This window comes from Musca autumnalis, unplaced genomic scaffold, assembly GCF_047663935.1.
Source record: "Musca autumnalis isolate F117 unplaced genomic scaffold, ASM4766393v1 scaffold_4, whole genome shotgun sequence".
Lineage (NCBI taxonomy): Eukaryota > Metazoa > Arthropoda > Insecta > Diptera > Muscidae > Musca > Musca autumnalis.
This window is the reverse complement of record NW_027411977.1, coordinates 93327341-93349873: the sequence shown is the minus strand read 5'-3', so window position 1 is coordinate 93349873 and position 22533 is coordinate 93327341. Positions and strand designations below refer to the sequence as shown.

Genomic DNA, 22533 nt, shown 5'->3' with positions numbered 1-22533 from the left:
ACCTGCATTCGCTGCCTCAATTACGATGGTAAACGTTTTTTCAGGGGTAAGTCCATACTTCTTGAACAAACATCCCGAAGGGTTAAAAACCCCCTATGGCACCATATGTAGTGGCTGGAGATCAACTTTCATAATGGTCAATGTAGATCCATTCCTTTTAGTATCTCCTCCGCAAACTTTTGATCTTTAATCCTAATCAACATTTTTGTCGGTTCAAACGCCCAAAATGTTTAAAAACCCCTAAATACATAGGTTTTTTGGGAAATTTTTTTAGTGTAAACAGGCTGAGGGTATATCTTTGTCGGCATAGCCGACTGATACTTTTTAACTTGTTTTAGTTTTAAAACTGTATTCCACTTGTGGCCCTGACTAAAAACGCATAGTGTACGCATCTCAATTTGAAAGATGGGTCCCCATATATGATATGGTCCCCATATAACATTACCGCTGGTATTAAAATTTTTAGGATTTCACTTTATTTGACCAAATCAAATATATATTGACTCTTAGGATTCCCAGTGGTCATGGAAGTTCTCCACCAACAATTGTGGGCACAGATCAGGGTTTTGGTATTGCTTCCATCCCATAACGGTACCGCGAATTAGGTATAATTTATCAATTTAGGAAATCCCAAGTTTTTCAAGCAAAAAATTCGCAGCAGAAAACATTTTGATATAAACCCACAGCTAGGTGCAGTATACCGGCCGGGAAGGTTATTTGGGGGTTTTCAACAGAGTGCAAGTCGACATTTGGCGTCCCCAAAGTATATTCTTCGGTGTACCATTTATCCATGTTTTGATCGACTCCCCTGTGTTGTGACAGGATTGTTAAACTTCGCTCAAATTTGCTTGGTTAAAAACGTATCACTTAATTCCCCCCATGTTTCTATTTTTTTTTTACCATTTTTTCCTTCATCTTTAAATAATTTGTATAATACATTTAAGTAATATGGCCAATTTTCATTTTCGAATAGTTGGCAAAAATTCAAACAAAGCTAATATAAATTTTGAAAATTCCAAAAAAACTTTGGTTTTCTTTTAGACATCTTGTTTATTTTTCTTTCTTTCCCCATCAAACATTTCCATAACCTTCACCTACACCTACCTCACCCTTACACGTTTCCTTCACTTCATCATCATAGATATTTGTCAAGTGTTTGCCTTGGTAGGGAAGGGGGAAGGTAGGGAAAAAAGTGAAGATCATAAATAAAATAAAAATTTCCTCACACACATTTTTATTTCAATGGGCCAGGGACACATGTCATCATCATCTTCATTATCATTTTCTTGTTTTTATTCTGCTGCTGCCACTGAATTTATATACAGTTTAGAAAACATTATATGCCAACATACATATATATTAATATGTATGTGAATGACGATGGTTGTTAGTTGTATAAAATATCGACAAAATGAAAGATCTTTAGATATGTTTGTATGTGCGTACATATTATAAATTGCCAAAAGAAAAAAAACTAGAAAAATCAACAAAATACCACCACAAAATCTAAACATTTTGCAAATATGTATAAATTTTGTAATTTTATTTTATTTATACGTTTTATTGGGCGGTTTGTTTTGCTACTATTCCCTCAGCAGCAAAAGCGCTATCTATGTTTACATCTTGTGAAAGAGAATCTTGCATTTGCTAAAAACCAAAAAAATTGTAATTCCCAGTTTTGTCTTTTGTTGCCGCGCCATCATTTGAGATGATTTGCAGGATACATAAATTAGTGATTCGATTTTGAAATGCGAAACAAACGCCAAATGACAGAGGGAATGATTTTCAGGGGAGAATGTGCTAGACCTGAATGTGTAAATATTTATAAATATATTCATTTAATGGTTTTTGACATTTATTCATATACTTGGCATGGATGATGCGATGCATTCAAAGTCAACAATATCGACGAACAAAATTTAACAAAATTTCATTAACAAATAGAAAAAAAAAAATGAAAATTAGATGGTTTGCAGAAAATTGCATTAGCATATGGGCGATAAATGTTTACAAGGCAGAGATGTCCAAACTTTTAAATTTTAATGACAAATAATTATTAAAATTGGCTAAATAAAGTAAATAAATATTTATATGCAAACATCCAGCGTTTATAATCAATATTAATAATTTCCATATTTATAAAAGTAATTTTAGGGGTACTTCGAGTACCAACTTCTAATTGTAATAGAAGTATTTTTTATATAAATTATTAATTTTTATTTATGTTCCAGTTTTTACTTCCAGTTTTTGGTTTGTGTGAGTTATTTTTCGAGTAGTATACGACCTTAAATGTTAAGTTTGTTTCAAATAGTCGACCTGTAATTTAAGCATAATGCTTGAAATGGATCGGGAGTAAATATTGCACTTAAAGCACAGTCTACAAATGGTTTTACGGGCAGAAATATACCCTCACCCTATGATAGTAAGAGACTTCGGCCTATCGACAGATACAACACAGACTACCCGATTAGAATACTCTTCCCCTAAAAATGCGTTTCATAAATTGTTGGTAGTTGAATTTTCTTGGAACATTAAGGCATGCTCTCTATGGACACTATTTCTGGAAGTATGAACCTCACGAATTTTAAAATATTTTTTGTAATGAAGGCCACAAGCATGACTTGCACGAAGAAGTGGACTTTTATGTAAATTTAGAATATCGCTATAATTCGTAATCTTATGGACCGAACATTTTCTATGAATTATCGATATGTTCGATTTACCGGGCCTAAAATATGAAGGAAACCGCTTTAAAGGCCCGTTTTAATCAGGACGAATATTTTCGAATTGTTATGGTGAAGCTACCAAGTGTTGTATGATATAGTCTATCTACGAACTAAAACTAGATGGGAATGAAATATTACTTTGTAAAATGTTTATACCAAACCATTACTCTGTTAAAAAGTTATCGCGCACATTAGTCAGACACCGACAGTAAGGATATGTTTTAATAGATTGCAGATTGTCTGAAATGAATTTTGTGTCGCCAGGAGTCATTTGAAATTTTGACAGTTTTTAGCCTAAGCGTACTCAGGACAGTTTGACATACGACCATGTGTTGGGTTGCTTACAGTGAAATGAAAAAATCACTTTGCAAATTTACTTGTGAAAATGTTTGTCCTATAATTTTTCACAAATTTCGACGTGGATTATCACAGTAAGAGTGCATTGATCAAATTAAATCTTTGTTTGTTGATAAAGGGTCATCCTATATCACCATGAAAAACTGGGTTATTGAATTTAATCGCGGCCGACACTCGCAAAAATGCGAAATTCGTGGCGGTCGCCCAAAAAAAAAAAATTAAGCCGTGCATGAACGGATAATGCAAGATCGACATGTTATATACCGTGAGATAAAAGTATCCTTGGACATTTCTTCCACCAACTAACAAAATCGCCATGTTATATACCGTGAGATAAAAGTATCCTTGGACATTTCTTCCACCAACTAACATTAGATATTGCATGAACACCTGGCCGAAAAAATGGATTTTTCTCGCTAGAACCAGCAAAATTGGTCAATCGCTCAAAACAGGCTCTTGTGGATTTGTGAAAAGAAATTGTCACAGAAGAATCTTGGATCTATGCTTAGGAGTCCGAAACAAATCAGGAATCGATCGTTTGGGTCATCGAAAGCAAGCCAAATTCAACGAAAGTTGTTCATGGAAGAAGACCTTCGAAGCAAATTCTAGCTTGTTTCTTCGGCAAAACTGACTGTGTGGCGACTATACGGCTTGAGAAATGTGGGACGGTTAATTCTGAGCATTACACTACTATTTGTTTGCCTGAAGTCTCCTGAGGAATTCGAAAAACGAACCAGAGAAGACGAGATGACAATGCGAGCTCTCAGACATCGATTCAAACCAGCGCACGGTGGTCGAAAGCACTGATCTAGCGGCGCAAAATTCATAACTTGTAAACAAATTGAGATACGTCACTGAAATTTTGCACAAACTCAGCTTGTACCTGTGAGAAATAATGGGCCAAATATAAACAATATCGGCTAATGTTTTGGTATAGCCCTCATATAACGGTACCTTCCGATTTTCGGTATTTTGAGGATTCAAGCCACAATTTCGTAGCAAATTAGCCGTAATTTGGTACTTAGGGTTCCTAGTGGTCACAAAATATTTCCACCAAAAATTATGAACATAGGTCCGCGTTTTGATATAGCCCTCATGTAACCGTACCTCCCAATTTAATTAAATTTAAGGTATTTTGAATATCGTGACCACATTTTTAATTCAACTTGGCTGTAATTTTGCATTCCGTGTTCTTACTGCGTATAAAATCTTCTTGCAAAACATTTTCAATACGGATTTATGTTTCGATGTAGCCCCTTTTATGGTACCCGCGATTCCTTGAATTTTTACTTGTTATCCCATATTTAATAACGTATTTAGCTATAATATGGTATTATAGTGTCTCCGGGGGTAGAACTCCTCCTGGCAAATATTTCTCAAGATAGGTCCATATTTAGATTTAGCTCCCATACAAATGCACAGCTAAATTTGTATGAATTTCATGCAAAATCCCTTATTTTAAAAGTGCAGTCATCAAAAGATTTGCAAATAATTGCAGCCCGAATGTGGTTATTCAGTATCCAGAGAGTCCAATTTCATTCCCCAAAAAATAATCGGACCTAAGTTCGGCCAAGTTTACAAGATGCACTCTATGGAACAAGCGCGTACAACCCATAAAAATACTAAAAAAATTTAATTTGTTGAACATTTATTGCTATATAACTAAGTACCTCCAGACCCAAACTAATTTTTATAATTTAAATCACACCCTCTGCTATTAATTAAAAATATGTCTTGTCCATTTTCATTACGAATTTATTTAACATTTAAACAAATATGAAGTTAATTTTTTGCAACAATTTTTTAAAATTTGATGCAACAAAAACTCTTGTATTTGATAGTGAATAACTGAGTGAATATTTACAACAACAAAAATGAAAAAAAAAATCTTTGTCTGCAAAGTATCTGTAATCGATACAATGGAAAATATTTCGCAATTTTATAGTTCGATTTTTTTACTTTTGCGCCGCTAGATCAGTGGTTTCGACTAGGGTGCAGCGCCTGTTTGAGCACATCAAGAAAAAAGGCGTGGTCAACGATCTTCGTCGCCAGAAAATGCTGTAAAAGCGTTCAAAAACCATGTTTTGGAGGTGTCTCAATCAAGCCGCTGAAAACAACTCAACACATGGTCGTATGTCAAAATGTCCTGAGTACGCTTAGGCTAGAAACTGTCAAACCGATGCGTCGACCATTCAATGCTGATTCTGACATCACAAATTCCACCCTACCAAACTATGTCTCACATTGCACATTGCCCAAATCAAATATGCAAAAATATTTGTTTTTTTCTTTTTTCAAAAAATAACTTTTTAGATTGCACGCAACCTGAACTATTAAAATGTGCTTAGAAACAGTTACATTTGGTTACAGTCAGCGTTGTCGACAGTTTTTGATCGGAAATCGTCAAAAAATCGTCAATAAAATTTGGAAAATCGCCATAAATCATGGATGTAACATGTATGATTAAATTGTTAACGCATATTTAAATTTTTCATCATAAGTCGAAAATTACAAAAAAAAACACATTTTTCTAAATTGCTTGCGTTTTAGGCCAATTGAGTGGAAATGCAAGGACCGAATAATGCTTTTTAAGCGTGGAATCATAGATAACAGACAATACTATAACAAAATGCAAAAAAATAAACACACACAAATTTGCGAAAATACCCGAGTTTTACGTAAATTTTTGTAAGAATTTTTTGTGGCGTTTAAACGACCAGTGACTTTAAGTGGGTTAATAGACCTAATGTTATACACGCCTTCGTCAAATTCGCAGACCAAAAATCCCAACTATCGCAAGATCAAAATTGGAGTGCCGTAAGACATAGTCCTTTTACCCATTTCGTTCAATCTTTATGTTGCGAAACACCCTAATCCACAAGCAAATGTTTCAATGCTGTCGTTATCTTATGACTGTTCAATCAATCACTTCTCGTCACACGCCACATATTAGAAACCAGAAAGTGAGAGCTTGGAATAAGTCCATAAAGCAATAGCTGTGATAAGGAAATATGTGTAGCGATGTTAAAACCAACGGTTGATCCGTCCTTAGCTATGGAGCTCTAGACTACACTTTCTGGACAGTCAGTTAGCATAACGTGTTGCTGACTAGACTGTTCCTACTGCCGTCCTATCTACCCTGTCATCTCAGCCATTACAATGGGGTGGAAGAATCACCTCCCTGACACATCCGTAAGAAATACAGATGCTAACGTCATCAACGTCTCATTGGAGACCACCTGTTCATGTATGGTTCTCATGGAGTTCACTATCGATAACCGTTGGACGTCACGGTTATCGATAGTGAACTCCATGAAAACCATACATGAACAGGTGGTCTCCAAAACCATATCAGCCATACAACCGATTTTCGAAAACAACGCCATATTCGCAAAAAACGGTTAACCGAAAAACCGGTTATTTGTGTCGGTTAACCGGTTTTAAAAATATTAATTTTTTAATATTTCATTACAATTGTATTTTTTAAAGTAAACTAAACTTAACTAACACAAAGAAAGGCAAAGTTATAAATGTCAGATACCTTTAAATTTGAAAAAAAATGTGTAAAATGTAGAGTTGTGCTAATGCGTATACGTAATATCACACGTTAATTTGTTTGACGTTACTCATACGTTCTGGAACTTGTACAGTGAACTAGGAAATAGAGCAACGGTAACTACAAATGTTTGGTCCAACATAATGTGTGTCTTTTTTTTAATGAATTTCTCATTGGAATCGAGCTTGATGATCAATGAATAATGCAAGTGAAAAAGGAAGCCGACGACGATTCGAACCCACACACCCACCACTATGTGACATGACATGTTTCGACTTTGGTAAAGTCTCCTTAGACATATCGGATGTGGAACGGCTTCGATGTCCTCGAACTTTTCTTCTTTCAAATGCATTTTGTTTTGTTTTTTACAACAACAATTGGGATTTTCCCATTTTAGTTGTGCTTTCATGACAAACGCTTAGCGCTGCCTTTGAAAGTAATGAGTTTGGCTCTGAACGCTAACACGCCATGACAACACTTTTTTTCTTGTGTTTGTCTTGTTACTTGCAAGTTCTTGCTAGAAGAAATTTCTCCAGCAAAAACTTGCAAGTTTTCAATGAATAACAGAGAGTTAACAGAGAACAAGTGAGTTAGCAGACAACTTTTTGTAACAATTTGTACAAATTGTTACAAACTTTTGAGTAACCAGACAGACCTATAGTCATTATTCAACAGACCGCCGAATTTGAAGTCTGTGCATAATTCACACGATCGTTAGTCGAATGTCAGGTTATAAAGGGCAACGATAACAAAATGTATTTTTGATTCAGGCGTTTCACGATAACTTGAGGTTGGCAAAGCAAGGCGAAGAATACGGACTTAATAAAATGCAAACCTAATTCTTATGGTACATAATTTTGTATTTGTAAGGGCTTCTACAGTTCTTAGAGCATAATTTCTGTCTTAATTTTGCTGTCCCCACTACGAGGATATTATGTGACAGTTATATAAAAACGATGTCGTTATACTTAATTTACCCCTTGCCGCACATTTTGAATCCAATATAATCAATTATCAGCAATTTTGTACCTATTTAACAAAACCGGTTTAAACTGGTTTTGAAAATTTTGGAAAACAGAAAACTGGTTTTTGAAAAAATTTAAATTTTCGGTTAACCGAAAGCCGTTTTGTTTGGAACAGCCGGTTTTTGGACACCCTAACTTTGAACTTGGTTTCTCTGAAAAGACAAGATTCTCCAGTGGTGGTTCAACACCTCCGTCACATTTCTGACTGTTTCAGCTATGTCTGTAAAATGTCTCTATAAGTTCGTACTGGGCTCTAGCAGACATCTTCGGGATTCTTAATTACAGTTCAAAGTATTAAAACAGAATAATTGCGTACACAAGGTGGAAATTTATATAAACGAACGGCTGAACGCCACAAAGAACATCCATATATGTTAGATGAGCATTTTCCAATCTAAATCTAACAGGCCATTATTGACTTTTCTGACACTCTTATTAACATCAAATATATGGTAATTATTGATTGCTTTTAGCAATATCCTATTTTACAAAGGTAAAATATTACATCCCTCATTTCGTCAAAGCTATATTTTATAACCTTATGGAGTTTTCAGTCGGTCATTTACTTGAATATATTCTAACTATCGGTTTAAACTTTGTATTTGGCCCCCATTCCCATTCCATACTTTGACATCCCTGTATTGCAATAAAAAAGAAGACAATAAAAACCCCCCAAGATTTTCATTAACATCCACTTGCCCAAGAAAAATACCTACAAACATATGTATGTATATTAAAGAAAACAGAAATATTTTCATGTCCACGATTATCACTTGTCTAAAGTACTTTGTGACGGTGGGACGCAAGTTTTGTTGTTTGTTTCTTGTTGTTTCTTCAAAGATTAAAAAAGAAAAGTTTTGCCGCTGCTGCTGTTGTCTTTGTTCTGTTTTTTTTTCTTTCTTTTGGTGTTTTTAACATTTGCTAATAGTTCATCTGGGCTATAACATAAACACAATGCCACAGCAATCTAACCAACCAACATACATACGAACAAATACATACATAAATATTTACCACAATATTTCATATATCTATTCTAATGCTGGCTGGCTGGCCACTCTACTCCTCCTACATGTTCTGGCATAGACATTTATTTGCCTGTCGTTTGCTTGTTCTTTTTCTTCTAAATATTTATAAACTTCTAAATATACAAAATATACTTTGGTTGATTTATGCACAGAACACAGAAGAAAATCGGACCAGCAGCAGCAGTAGCACCACCACCCATACATCTACACAATTTAAGAATTCATTTCATTTACTTACTTTTGACAATCAAATCGGCGGTGCTTGTTGCTTGGCCAGCAATATTACTGGCGGTGACGGCATAGCGGCCAGCATCCGAATGATTAACATCCTTAAAGTCAATGGTGACATGATTGCTGTTCTTTTCGACAGTTATGCGACCATTTTGGGGCAAATCATAGCCATTCTTTTCGACCTTGATGTCGGGTGAGGGGAAACCATCAATGGTGGCTTCCATAGTGACATCAGCGCCTTGATCAACAATTTTACCGGCCAATGGGGTGGTAAAACGTGGTGCATAGGGTTTGCGGGTGCTAGAGGGGCTGGAGGGAACTGCGGGTTCATGAACTGGAGCTGGGGCAGAAGTGGATGTTGTCTCCAATAGCAAAACCTCCTTTTTGGGAGCAGCATCCACAGTTTCAACTGGTTCGGGTTCGGCAGTTGATGACCTTACCTCGGATTGAGTTGTGGTACTGGTGACAGTCTTCTTTTCAATTGTCACTGAAGCTGAGCCGGAATTATCTTGAGTAAGACTTTGGGCCACGCTGTCGTCATCGGTCATATCGTCCAATTCAGAGGTGGACAGACCCAAGAAAGCAACGCTCTTCGAAACACCAACAGGGTTTCTGGCGGTTACCTCTACTTTACCAGCAGTAGAGGTGCTCATTTTCTTGATGGTAAGTGAGAAGTTTTCGCCACTGGACGTGAGCACAAAGTTTTCTTCGTCACCCTTAAGAGGAGTACCATTCAAGGCCCATTCCACATTCACTTGGGGTTTAGCCTTAATAACAACATTCATCTTGACAGTTTCACCAAGTTCGGCTGTTTGATCTTGAAGTTGTTTTACAAATTCAAGGTACTGTTCCTCCTGTTCTTCTTCTTCTTCAACTTCCTCTTCTTCAACTTCTTCAACCACTTCTTCCTCTTCTTCTTGTTGGGCATCTTCTTCTTCATCTTCGCCCACATCCTCCACCACGACTTCTTGAACGGCAGCCGTTTCTTTTTCAACGGTTACTGTCTTGGTCACAGTTTCCTCCACCTCTTCTTCTTTCTTAGTTTCTGACTCAGCTACAGAGGCAGTTTCGGATTCTGCGGCTGGTGCAATCTTAACCTCGCAGCTGCTTGTAGCCTCACCCGCCGAATTAATGGCCACCACTTTATAGGCACCAGCATCATCCTGGTAGGCTTCCTCGATTACAAGCGAACACTTGTCACCCTGGAAAAGCAACTTCAAATCGGCCGATTCTTTGATGGGCCTCTCGTTGTGATACCAAATCACTTCGGGCTCTGGCTGGCCCACAATTATACAATCGAGACGAACTGGTTTACCCTCGACAATCGAGACATCTTTAAGTGACAACTGTACCGTTGGCTTAACGGGTTCCATATCCGAAGCCATTTCCGAATCGGACGTCTCGTTTGGCAGACGTCCTTTGACAATCACGTTACACGAACTATAAGCTTCACCTGCTAAATTTTTAGCTGTCAGTACATAGACTCCAGCGTCGTTTGGATAGGCTTGGGGTATTATAAGCGTTACGCGGCCGTATTCATACTGAAAATAGTTTGCCAAAAAAATATTAGAAACCAATGAGTAATGGTGAATTTTGAGTATGAAATCATTTTAACAACAACATTTTCATTTCAGACTGTGTTAGTGAGTGACTGATTGAGTGAAGGAGCATGAGTGAATGAATGAAAAATGGATGAATGAGTGTGTAAATGAAAGAATGTGTGTGTGTGCGTTTTATGTCCCCGTACATGTCTGTCCCCTGAACAAATCTATCGTATGTGTTTCTTTTAGATGTTGAGCGAACTTTTCGATCTTGGTAAAAGTTTATAATGTGTGATCTTCGGTGTGGTGAATACATTTAAAATCCACCATTGAGAAAATTGCTTCTCTTCAGCAACCATCATGGATGGAATAGAAGGTGTTTGTTATGAGGCATTTTTCCAATATTGTTTGAAATATACATGCTACGTGTGTATGTGTATATTTTCACTCGTTTCTCTTTTGCTCTGTTTCTACACCTCCTTTCTTTCCATTGCTTACATTTTATTGTGTTTTGGCAATTTTTCGTTGTTTTTTCATTTCGAAAGAAACAAGTTGTTGGATTTGCATCTTAAACGGTGGCATACAAATGTATCCGGCCCCATGGAAATGAGTGAAAATAATTTGAATTCATTTGTGTATTTTGTATAAGCGAAAAATCTGACCAACATTTGTCGAATAATCAATCCAGACAACAAAAATTGCAAAGTATATTGCAAAAAACAAATTTATGGAACATATCATCGCTTTCATAAAATATCATTTTGATATTAATTAGTGTTCAAAGTGTTTTAGGACAAGTGTATACAGTATGGGGTCATTGCATTATTACACATTTGAATAAGTGTTTTTACCCCCAGTCTTTCGGCTATACATTTTGTCAGAATGTCTGAAATATGGCTCACTGAAATAATGGTTTTAGAACACAAATATGTTAAGACCGTTACGGACCGTTCCCGTCAAAGGAAGGAACCGAATTGGCTCCAAACTTTGTACATTTTAACATTTCTTAAGAGATCATAGATCCCAGAAATGATAAACCTTTAAAAAATTCCTAAAAGTAAATTTTGTAGAGAATTTTTACAGCTATAACATTTTCTTTAGTCCCATGTCAGTAGGACTTGCCATTTTCAAGCAAAATCCTGAAAACCTAATAAACCCTAAAATTGTGACTTTTGACCTCGATTTATTTAAAGCATAAGTACTTTTCATAAAAAGTTTGTAGGATAGAATATAACCAGACGTATTAAAATGTGATTTGAACAAGTGGTATATTCGTTATAGCTCCTTATAGAGCCGGTTTTGTTTTGACACCCATTCTAAGTGTATATTTTTTATTATTAAAAAGGAAAGTTGGGTTTCGAAAAAGTGAAAAACAATGAAATAATTTATGCAATTTTTTGTTTTTTTTTTACTTGTTTAAATTTTGTATTTCTTAACATTGCAAAGGGTTCAATTTAGAACTGGCCAAAACTCTAAAAATTAATGGATTTGACCTAACCTTGGGAAGGTACTACCGTTTTTGGGTAGCTGGTTTTATTTTTCATTTTGTTTAACCCTCACGCTGCTATTAAAGGTTTTTTTTTGGTTTGTCCCTTCTTCTATAAAATGTTATCGTATTAGATCAGGTTATTCTACAAATTTGTCCGCCATAAGAGTTTACTATAGGTCCTCCAATATCTTGAAACTCTGCATCTTATTCCAGGAATATGTGGTCATTATTGCAAGGCAAAATATGACCAAATCCAATATTTAGTGGACAAATGCTAGTTTTTTTTTTTTTAATTCTCAAAAATTTGGCAAATGGAAAATGAAAGTTTCGTTGGTTGTACCGTTATATTTGAAGTAATGGTACCCATAATTAAAAAAGTACTCAAAATGGCAATTTTTGTTTTCTTTATTTTATGTGAATTTTTTATATGTTCTTTTTGCTATCCGATAGAATAAAGCTTGACGTATTAAATGTGATTGGAAGTAATTATATATTCGTTATATTTCTATAAGGCCGCTTTTGTTTTGAAACCGTTGTTATACCCTCAGCATTTATGCTATCGAGTTACATACACTTTCCTACCGCAATGGACGAAATCCGTTTCAGACAATTTGGAATCGACTTTACAATGTTCCTCTGTCTGGCTGGCTGGCTGGAGCGCACGACAATTCTCGAACGGATTAGCTGATTTGGTCCAAAATTCGGCCTTCGTAATATTTTGTCCAAAATTAGCTTAAGTACTAAGATGAGCCATATTGGTCCATTCCTTTAGGTACCTCCTCTACAAAAGTTCGAAAATATTCAGAAAATTGCAAAATTGGACCAATGAAAAACCGACCATTATTTTTAGTATTACATTACTGTTGACCAAAGGTAGAACAAAGACTTCAAGACCCCGTATACTTTGTAATTTGCATTAATTTAAAAACTGGGAATTTCTATATCATGATTCTTTACAAACAAACAAAAAACTAGAGGAACCCACTCATATGTTAGACAATAGTTCTACCATTGGTGTAATTTGCATCAAAGGAGAGGTCAAGAGTTGGTTTACAGGGTTGGTTCGTAATTTGCCAAAACATATCTCTCAAAAAATATAATACGGACCAAAAATGTAATTTGGGAAATTTTCCCATAAAAGTTATGACCAATTTCACCTGCTATCCGATCATCTTCCAACATTATTGCCATCTTCCTTGACCATGATCTTACCTCGTGAAAAGTTTTGTAAGTATTGAACTATAACTGCAAACTCTAGCGCACTATGTCGCGAGTTCATATTAACTGTGGCCAAAAATAGAAGGAGTTATCGTAGGTGCATCGATTTTGGTACATGTACCTATTATTGACTTCCAATCTACAGTACAAAAAACTGGGATGGTCAGTCCACGTTTTGATAGCCCCCATATAACCGTACCTCCTGATTTTCAGTATTTTGAAAGTTTTAGTACAATGACCAACCGAAATTACTGAAATTTGGTGGCTAGTCTATATAGCCCCCATAGAACGGTACTTCCCGATTTTTGGTATTTTGAAGTTTTTAGCCTCATTATTACACCGAAATTGCTGAAATTTGGTATTTGGTCTTCGTTAGCCCGTGTGGGGCTTGCTAGATCCTCCATCGGGACCCTCCCATTGGCGAATTGGGGACGTTCGGTGTGTCTCAACAACATACAGGACACCGGGGAAATAAAATACCCGGGGGTGACCAAAATCTAGCCTAAGGGACGGCAGCTGGTCCCTTAGTATCACTGGCGGGCAGATGTCGAGTTGACTAATATGGTCGCCTTTGGAGAGTGGGTGGCGTAGCAGAAACTGCGAAAGCGGCACACACACAGCGAAATGTGAATATCGGTTTGGAGCAAGCCAAGCACATTCCATTTTCATCGGTAGCGTCTGACCCATATTGGGCGGCTACAAAGAGCGTCTGTATTCCAGAGGAACCCTTCAGAAGGCAACGGGAAACCACTGAAGTATAATCCCTTGAAAACCATACAATTACAATGAATACAGGAAATAACAAACGGCCCTCAGTCTCCGGCAATTCGAGGGTGCTAAGAATCCCCGGAGGTAAAACCAAACTAAACATAGGAACGTGGAATGTCAGAAGTCTTTACGAACTTGGGAAATTGGACAATACCATAAACGAGATGAAAAGGCTACAGATAGATGTGTTGGGCATTAGTGAAACTTGGTGGACCGAATATGGAGAATTTGTATCTCATGATATAAAAGTTTATCACTCCGGAAACCCGGAAGGAATTCGTAGAAGAGGTGTCGCAATTCTGATCAAGAACAAAATAGCTGCCAGCGTCGCTGGATGGGTTCCAATATCAGATAGGGTCATGATGGTGAAAATATCTGGAAAACCAATTAATATAAACATAATACAAGTTTATGCACCCACCTCTGATAGCAATAACGACGAAATAGAACAGTTCTACAACGACTTGGAAAAATTGTTGAAAATGACAAAACCGCACGACATCACAATAATCCAAGGGGATTTTAATGCCAAAGTCGGGCAAGAAGTAACAGCTGAAGTTACAGGGAAAACGGAATGAAAGAGGAGAGAAATTGATTCAGTTTTGCCAAGAATATAAATACAAAATTACCAACACATTATTTTGTCTTCACCCTAGGCGACTTTATACGTGGAAATCACCTCAGGATAATAATGGCAACATAGTAAGAAACCAAATAGACTACATTTTGATAAATAAGAGGTACTGTACGTGTGTGTCGAAATGTTCTACCTATCCTGGTGCTGATGTCCCCTCAGACCATAACCTTTTAATGTGCAATTTAAGAATTAAACTTGCTACCACTCGGAAGAAAAAGCCGGAACCAAGAATCAATATTGAAAAACTGAATGGCCCATTAACGAAACAAACGATAAAGGAACAATTAAATGCCGATCTCACTGAAGTAAATGCAACAATATGTAATGTCGAAAACCTATGGAACCAAGTGAAAAAATCCATAAAAGATGTTACAAAAAATATAATCGGAACCAACATGCGCAAAAAAGAAGATCCATGGATAACGGATGAAATTCGAGCACTTCGGAAAGAAAGAAGTAAACACAAAAATGTAAACTATGAAAGATATTGGGAGATAAACCAAGAAATTAAAATCGCAACACGTGCTGCAAAAAATGAGCAAATAAATAAGCAATGTCAGGAAATTGAACGACTTAAAATACTTCATGACGACTTCAATCTCCACAAAAAATTAAAAGAGACATCTGGTATTTATCCAAAGAGATCGTCAACATTTATCTACAATGATAATAAAGTAGCAATTTATGAAACTGCAGAAAAGAAAAAACTATGGGAGGAATATATTAAGCAATTATTTATCGATCACCAACGAACATCCTTATCCAACTCTGGGGATGAAATTAATTTTACAGGGACACCCATTACTGAGAATGAATTACAACTAGCTATTATGTCAATGAAGGATAAAAAGGCAATGGGTCCAGACGAAATACCTGCCGAGGTACTTAAGTTAATAGACGGAAATAACACCAAGCTTCTTTTAAAATTATTCAACAATATATATAAAACAGGACAATATCCCCAAGATTGGCTCAAATCAACATTTATTACAATACCCAAGAAAAATAATGCGAAGACCTGCAGCGACTATAGACTAATAAGTCTAATGAGCCACACTCTTAAAATATTTTTAAAAATAATACATAGACGAATCTATTCGATCTGCGAAGCACACATGGGACAAACACAATTTGGATTCAAGGAAGGCATGGGGACACGAGAGGCGTTACTAGCTGTACAAGTATTAATACAAAATTGTCGAGAGGTACAAAAAGATGTATTTTTATGTTTCGTAGACTACGAAAAAGCGTCCGATACGGTAAATCATGATAAATTGATAGAGATCCTACTTTCAATCGGATTGGAAGACAGTGACATAAACTGCATTAAAAATCTATACTGGAAACAGATAGCAAACATTCAAGTAGATAATGAATTAAATGACGATGTTCCAATTTCAAGAGGCGTAAGACAAGGCTGCATATTGTCCCCTCTTTTATTTAACATATATTCTGAGAAAATATTCGAAGAATCTGTACGTGGAAAGAATATTGGTATCCAACTAAACAACACCTTAATAAATAACATACGCTATGCTGATGACACCGTATTAGTAGCAAGCAGCATAGCTGGACTACAAAAATTAATAGACGCAGTAACACAAAATAGCGAAATATACGGATTAAAAATCAACGTTAAGAAGACAAAATATATGGTAGTAAGCAGGAATCATGCCGACAATAATACGCCACTGAAGATAAATAACGATGAAATAGAGCGAGTGACAACCTACAAATACCTCGGTATTCAAATCAACGATAAATGGGACATATCAAGAGAAATTAAATGCCGAATAGAAATGGCAAGAAGCAATTTTTTCAAACATAACAAAGTTTTACTTAGCCACGACATAAGTCTTACTACAAAAATACGATTTGTAAAATGTTACATATGGTCCGTTTTATTGTACTCTGCGGAAACATGGACTTTGAAAGCTGTAGATAAAAAAAGACTGAACTCGTTTGAAATATGGATATATCGTCGAATTTTAAAGATCCCATGGACCGAGCGCATTACAAACGACGAAGTGTTAGAACGCATGCAAGTCGAACGCCAATTAATAAAAAATATAAAAACACAAAAAACCGCATATCTTGGTCACATTATGAGGCATGAAAAATATAAGCTTCTGCAAACAATTACCCAACAAAAATCGATGGGAGAAGACCGAGAGTGCGACGGGAAACATCATGGCTCAAAAACATTCAAGACTGGACTGGACACCATAATGAAAGAACTCTTCTGAATGCCGCCAAAAACAGAAACCTATATATAAATTAATAAACTGATTTGTTAAATATACCACATTATCATTATGTAATTGTATGATCGCTAAAACCCGAATACGGAATGGCAAATAAAGAAGAAGAAGAAGTGGTATAAAACATTCCTCAGAAATTTTACCAGTACAGGTCCACGCCTTAATATAGCCATTGAAATGGCTGAAATTTGGTATTTGGTATTTATTTGGGGTATAAAACTGTCCATATGAAATTTTAAGGTATAGGACCACACCTTTATATAGGCCTCATAGAACGGTACCTCCTGATTTTCGATATTTTGAAGGTTATGGACACAATAATCCATTGAAGTGGCTGAAATTTTGTATAAAGTCTTCGTTGGGGGTATAAAACTTTCACTTTGAAATTTGTCGGTATAGGTCCACGCCTTTATATAGCCCCCACAGTCCTCGTCTTCATATACCCTCCATAGTACCCTACCACCCCATTTTCGGTATTTTGAAGGTTGTGGCCTCAGCATCCACCCGAAATTACTGATATTCAGTGTTCAGCCTTCATATTTTTCGTGGGCTTATTGAATAAATCGAACTCTTGTCTTAAAAAATGAGAATTTTTCTTTAAAAACGTTTTTTGACCGATTAGTGGTCAAAAACGGCCAATTTTTTGTAAACAATCTAATGTTGATTTTGGCTGTTCACTGTTTGGCTGTTAATAAGCCCACAAAAATATATGATAATCGGTCCATTCGTTTTCGTACTATAGCCAACACCGTAAAGCGCTTTGTATACAAAGGGGGTAACTCCCTAATGAGGTGGTCACTGAAAAAGAGAAATAACATGTTCGTTTGCAAACCTCTGCAGCTGGCACCTTTATACATTTTAAGTACTCACGTTTCACAACTCAAACAGTAAATAATATCGATATACACTTTTATACAATTTTCCCACTCCACTAATTTTAAAATTTGGTTCACAAAATCGATGTACTAAGTACCACAGACTTGGGTAACTGTAAACACCATATGATCAATATTTTTTCCAAAGCAACTATAAACATTTATTTTAGAACGATAAATTACTTTAAATATTAAAATATTGGAGCATAATACATGTTATTAATTTTAGTAAAAAAGGACAAAAATACGTATTTCCAACAATTATCGGATTTGAGCCTTCACATGGACAAAACTATTTGTAAATCAATACCATAATTCAAATTCCTTCAAATTGAAATGCTTAATATAAATTCTCATCAATAAATTTGTATTCCGAAGTACTTGATTTTGACAATTTTTGGCTACGGTCGTGACACTGTATGGAGTGGTTACGGTTACACCAAACACAATTAAAACTGTGGGATCCTTGTATATACTAGGCTGTATCGCTGTTATCTGGCCACGTACATCAACATATTTGGCATCTAAGGAAAGGGCGAGTGACCGTCTTCCACGTGGGCGAAATATGTCTTTCGGGAATAAAGATACAGCCATTATACTAAAATTTTTACCAATTTTCACATAAAAGTTTTGTTCCATTTAACCCCCTAAAAAATTCGTGAAGATTGGTCCATAATTAGGGCCTGTAACGTGCGTACATTTTTTAATGGACGGACAGACGGACGGTCCGACGGACACCCATCTCAAAATCGCTTTATCTCGTCGAGATATGAATTTTGGTACACCACATGGGGGGTCTACGACGATTATTTCGCGGTGTTACATGCATTTTCGGAAAAACTAACTTATAATACCCTTTCCACATTGTGGTGTAGGGTATAAAAATATTTTATCCCAGCCAGCATTTTTTGAAAATTTTAATCAAATTCGAGTCTTTTTTGTTCCGACTGCACGATTAAAAAGCTGGAATATGAGCTCATTTTCTGATCATAAATGACTCCTTTGTCGGTAGGAAAACATAACCTCAGGTGACTCGTCTAAGCAACTCACAAATGAGTCTTCCTCTGCATTAGTTTCTAATCATTTCTGCCCATTTTCTGATAGTATATAAAGTATTTTTCGAGTCGTATTTCAATCATTTATTGGTGATTTGTTGATTACTTTGGGACTCTTTTTCGAGTCTTTTTTGGGTCATGTTTATAATAGTTTATGAGTCTTTAGGGAGTCATTTATTAGACGAAATAAATTAAAAGAAATTTCTCTTTATTCTTTTTTGTTTCTTTCCTTTGTTTTGTTGTCTTTTCTGCTTTGTTATGTATTTTAATTACACTGTGCAACATTTTTAAGGTGATCTTGTGCAAACAATTCGAACTGAGGATTTTTTGAAAGAACAGACCCAAACGACAAGAAACCCTAGTTCGGTTTTGTTGTGTCAGATCCAGCTCGGATTTTATGGCCCCATCTAAATATGGTTAAATATTGACTTTTTAAAGCTATTCTGGGCTATATCTCCGAAACCTATGTGAATTTGCATCTGGCCTCTGAAGCAAATTTGTAGATAAGGGCATGAATAAAATATTTGGAGAAATAATGAACTCGAAAAACTACATTTATTGCCTCAAATTGCAAAATATATATAAAAATTCCAAAATTTGTATACATTTCGCACCGTATCTCCAAAACCGTTCATTTTTTCTGAATATTTTCTTTTGGAAAAATTTTCCCTGGAATGTAATACACAACTCTTCAGAACATGTCATTGTTGTAAAATGCCTCTATGCCGTTGTTTTCAGTACATTTTTCAACGACGATTTAATAAAAATGTCAATAATGTAGTGAAATCTGAAATGCGAGAATAAACTGTTGGTGTGAACTGTGTTTGAAATACGTGTTGTAAAAGATATGATGCAAAATACCGCTGAAACACCATGAAGTAAGCATTTTAGAGTTTCAGAATGTTCTAAATAATTGTTGAGAACTTTATTTGGAAGATTTTTGCAAAATGTTACTTGTTCAACTCCCAATAATTTAGCCGATACTGACCAAAATTTCAGCAATTATGTAAAATTTTCGATATTTTATAGATTTTGATGCCCTAGATGGAGTTTTTCTTATGTGTTTTTTTCAAAAGATAAGTTCTACTAGTTTAGCGCTACAATATTGCTAAAGACAGAAAGGCCAAATTCCTTTTCGTTTCTGAGATAAAGGCTTGATAAATGGAAAAAAGTGTAGATTTAGCCCGGTTTAGATGAGGCCATAAAATCTGAACTGGATCTGACAGGACAAAACCCTACTAGGGTTTTTGTAGTTTAAATATGTACTTTCAAAAAATTAATGCTAGAAGTTGTTTGCATTTTCAGTGTTGCATAGTGTTATTCTTTATGTTGCGCGGTGAGTATACTGCTTCTTCATTTACTTGGCAAAACCTGTGCTGTGATTGTCTATACACTTAATATTATACGTTACATTTATATCAAAATTTTGTAGAAAGTGTATATGAGAATTATTTACAAACAAACAAAAATAAAACAAAACAATCCGTTTTTAATCACCAAACTGTTCAAAATATGATCAGAAGATACATAATTATAATAACTTTTCAAACACCTGCATGACCCTTTTTTGATTAAGCATTTTTCAATCTTCCAGATGATCAAAATGTGACAATAAATAACAAAAAATTGTCACATTTTAAACACCTCAATGATTTATTTGTGATTGCTACACATTTGTTGTTGTATTTTAAATTGAACACTTTTTAATCATTACAGGGAGTCACTTTCGAGTCCCTTTCTGATCACACAAGCGACTTAATCAATTATTGATCACCAAAAGGACTCTAAAAAGACTCCTCAATGTGATTTTTGAAAAAACAGTCTTCTAAATGCTATCTGGGATTTAACATAAACGAAGTCATATACATATAAGTAAAATAAATGCTAATGTTATCAAAATTTTTAATTTGAAAAAAAATATACCGTAAGTTGATTGTAAGTCTGAGAACAGACTTCCATGCACCTTTCCCCAATGACATCATCGGAATCATTTATATCTATTGTCAATAAGGTGTAAGCCTTCCACTTGTTGGAAAAGTGTGGCGTAATTTGCAGGAAAATTTAACACCATTGTGCTTTGATAAACATTCCTGCCTTTTGCACTTTATGCCTGGTTCAATCTCCAGGTGAGGAAACATGACATTTTCAACGGTGATAAAAATAGCGCTCAGCGTAATTTGGGCGACATTTCCTGAGTAATTCAGCAACTTATCTACAAAGATGGTGCAAAGACTCGTTATTCGGACTTTTCTATAAAAATAGGTCCCATATAATTGAGTTAATATGAAGTGGGGTGTATTCATTGATATGAGAGAAGTATTTCTTGTCCCCTCGGTGATGTTTTTAGAAAAATTTAGAATGATTTAAAATGACAAGATTTGTTAACCAGCATATACGTTTTTTTTTTTATTTTTTATTATACTTTTAGGAAATCCTTCGCAAAATAGAAACCACTTTTCTAGGATTGAATAGAAAATCGGCAAATGCAAATTTTTAAGAGATTTTGGACATTCGGACTCTAAAGCTCTAAACAAAATTATTTCGCTTTTGACTTTTTAAGCCAATTGCAATCATATTCGCCTCTTCGGAATATTTCACATTTGCCAAGATTATTCTTCTCAATAAGCCTCAACAAGTATCATGATGGGATCTCTCAAATAAAACGCTTGCATTTAAATTAAAAATGGTGACAAAATTAAATGGCAATGGCAACACTGTAACATAATTTACTTTAGGCCATGTTTATATTATGGCCTTTTGCAGGGTTAACCTTCTTTATGAGGATTTATTTGAAATATAAGCAATGGAATTGGCATTTGAAACCCAGTGGGTTTGTTAAATCTGGTTATATATAAACGTACTATTATTCCTTTTTTATTTTATAGCAAATAATTTTTTTTTCATATTCATGTATTGTCATAAAAATCTGAAAAGGATTCGATTGGTCAAACGCAACTGTCTTAAAATGAATTACTAAATTTAAACCATACAGACAACAAAACAAGTTAAATAAAGAACTGTAAAAATGAAATTAATGGACTGTTCCAGAACTGCAAGAATCTACCATTTTTTACGATATTTTTCGATATCATAACGGAAAAATTTTAGTTATGCCATTTATTGTGTTTTAACCTTTTGTTTTTTATACCCTCCACCATAGTATGGAGGGTATATTAAGTTTGTTTTTCCGTTTGTAACGCATTGAAATACGACCCTATAAAGTATATATATTCTTGATCAGGGTAAAATTCTAAGTCGATCTGAGCACGTCCGTCCGTCCGTCCGTCTGTGGTAATCACTCTAGCATCCACAAAAATGGAGATAGGACGCTGAAATTTTGGAAAAATGCGTCTTTTGTTTGCAGCCAGGTCAAGTTCGATGATGGGCTATATCGGTCCACGTTTTGGTATAGCCCCCATATAACGGTACCCCCCGATTTACGGTATTTTGCTATTTTTAGCTACATTTTCAGACCGATTTATCTATAATTTGACATTTAGGGTTCTTAAGTGTCAATAAACTTATATAACAAAAGTTGTGGACATAGGTCCACGTTCTGGTATAGCCCCCATATAACGGTACCCCCCGATTTGCGGTATTTTGACGTTTTTAGCTACATTATCAGACCGATGTAGCTATAATTTGACATTTAGGGTTCTTAAGTGTAAATAAACTTATATATTAGAAGTTGTGGACATAGGTCCACGTTTTGGTATAGCCCCCATATAACGGTACCCCCCGATTTGCGGTATTTTGACGTTTTTAG

General features: G+C 35.5%; 1 protein-coding gene across 18 annotated transcripts in view; it reads right to left on the bottom strand.

Moving 5' to 3' along the window:
- The window catches only part of zormin, a 361202-nt gene that overhangs the window by 135585 nt on the left and 203084 nt on the right, over positions 1–22533 (bottom strand). For all 18 annotated transcript variants that reach the window (XM_073982044.1, XM_073982035.1, XM_073982040.1 and 15 more), the window contains one exon: positions 8931–10464. In XM_073982044.1, coding sequence (XP_073838145.1) covers positions 8931–10464 — 1534 coding nt within the window. The remainder of the gene's footprint in view (positions 1–8930; positions 10465–22533) is intronic.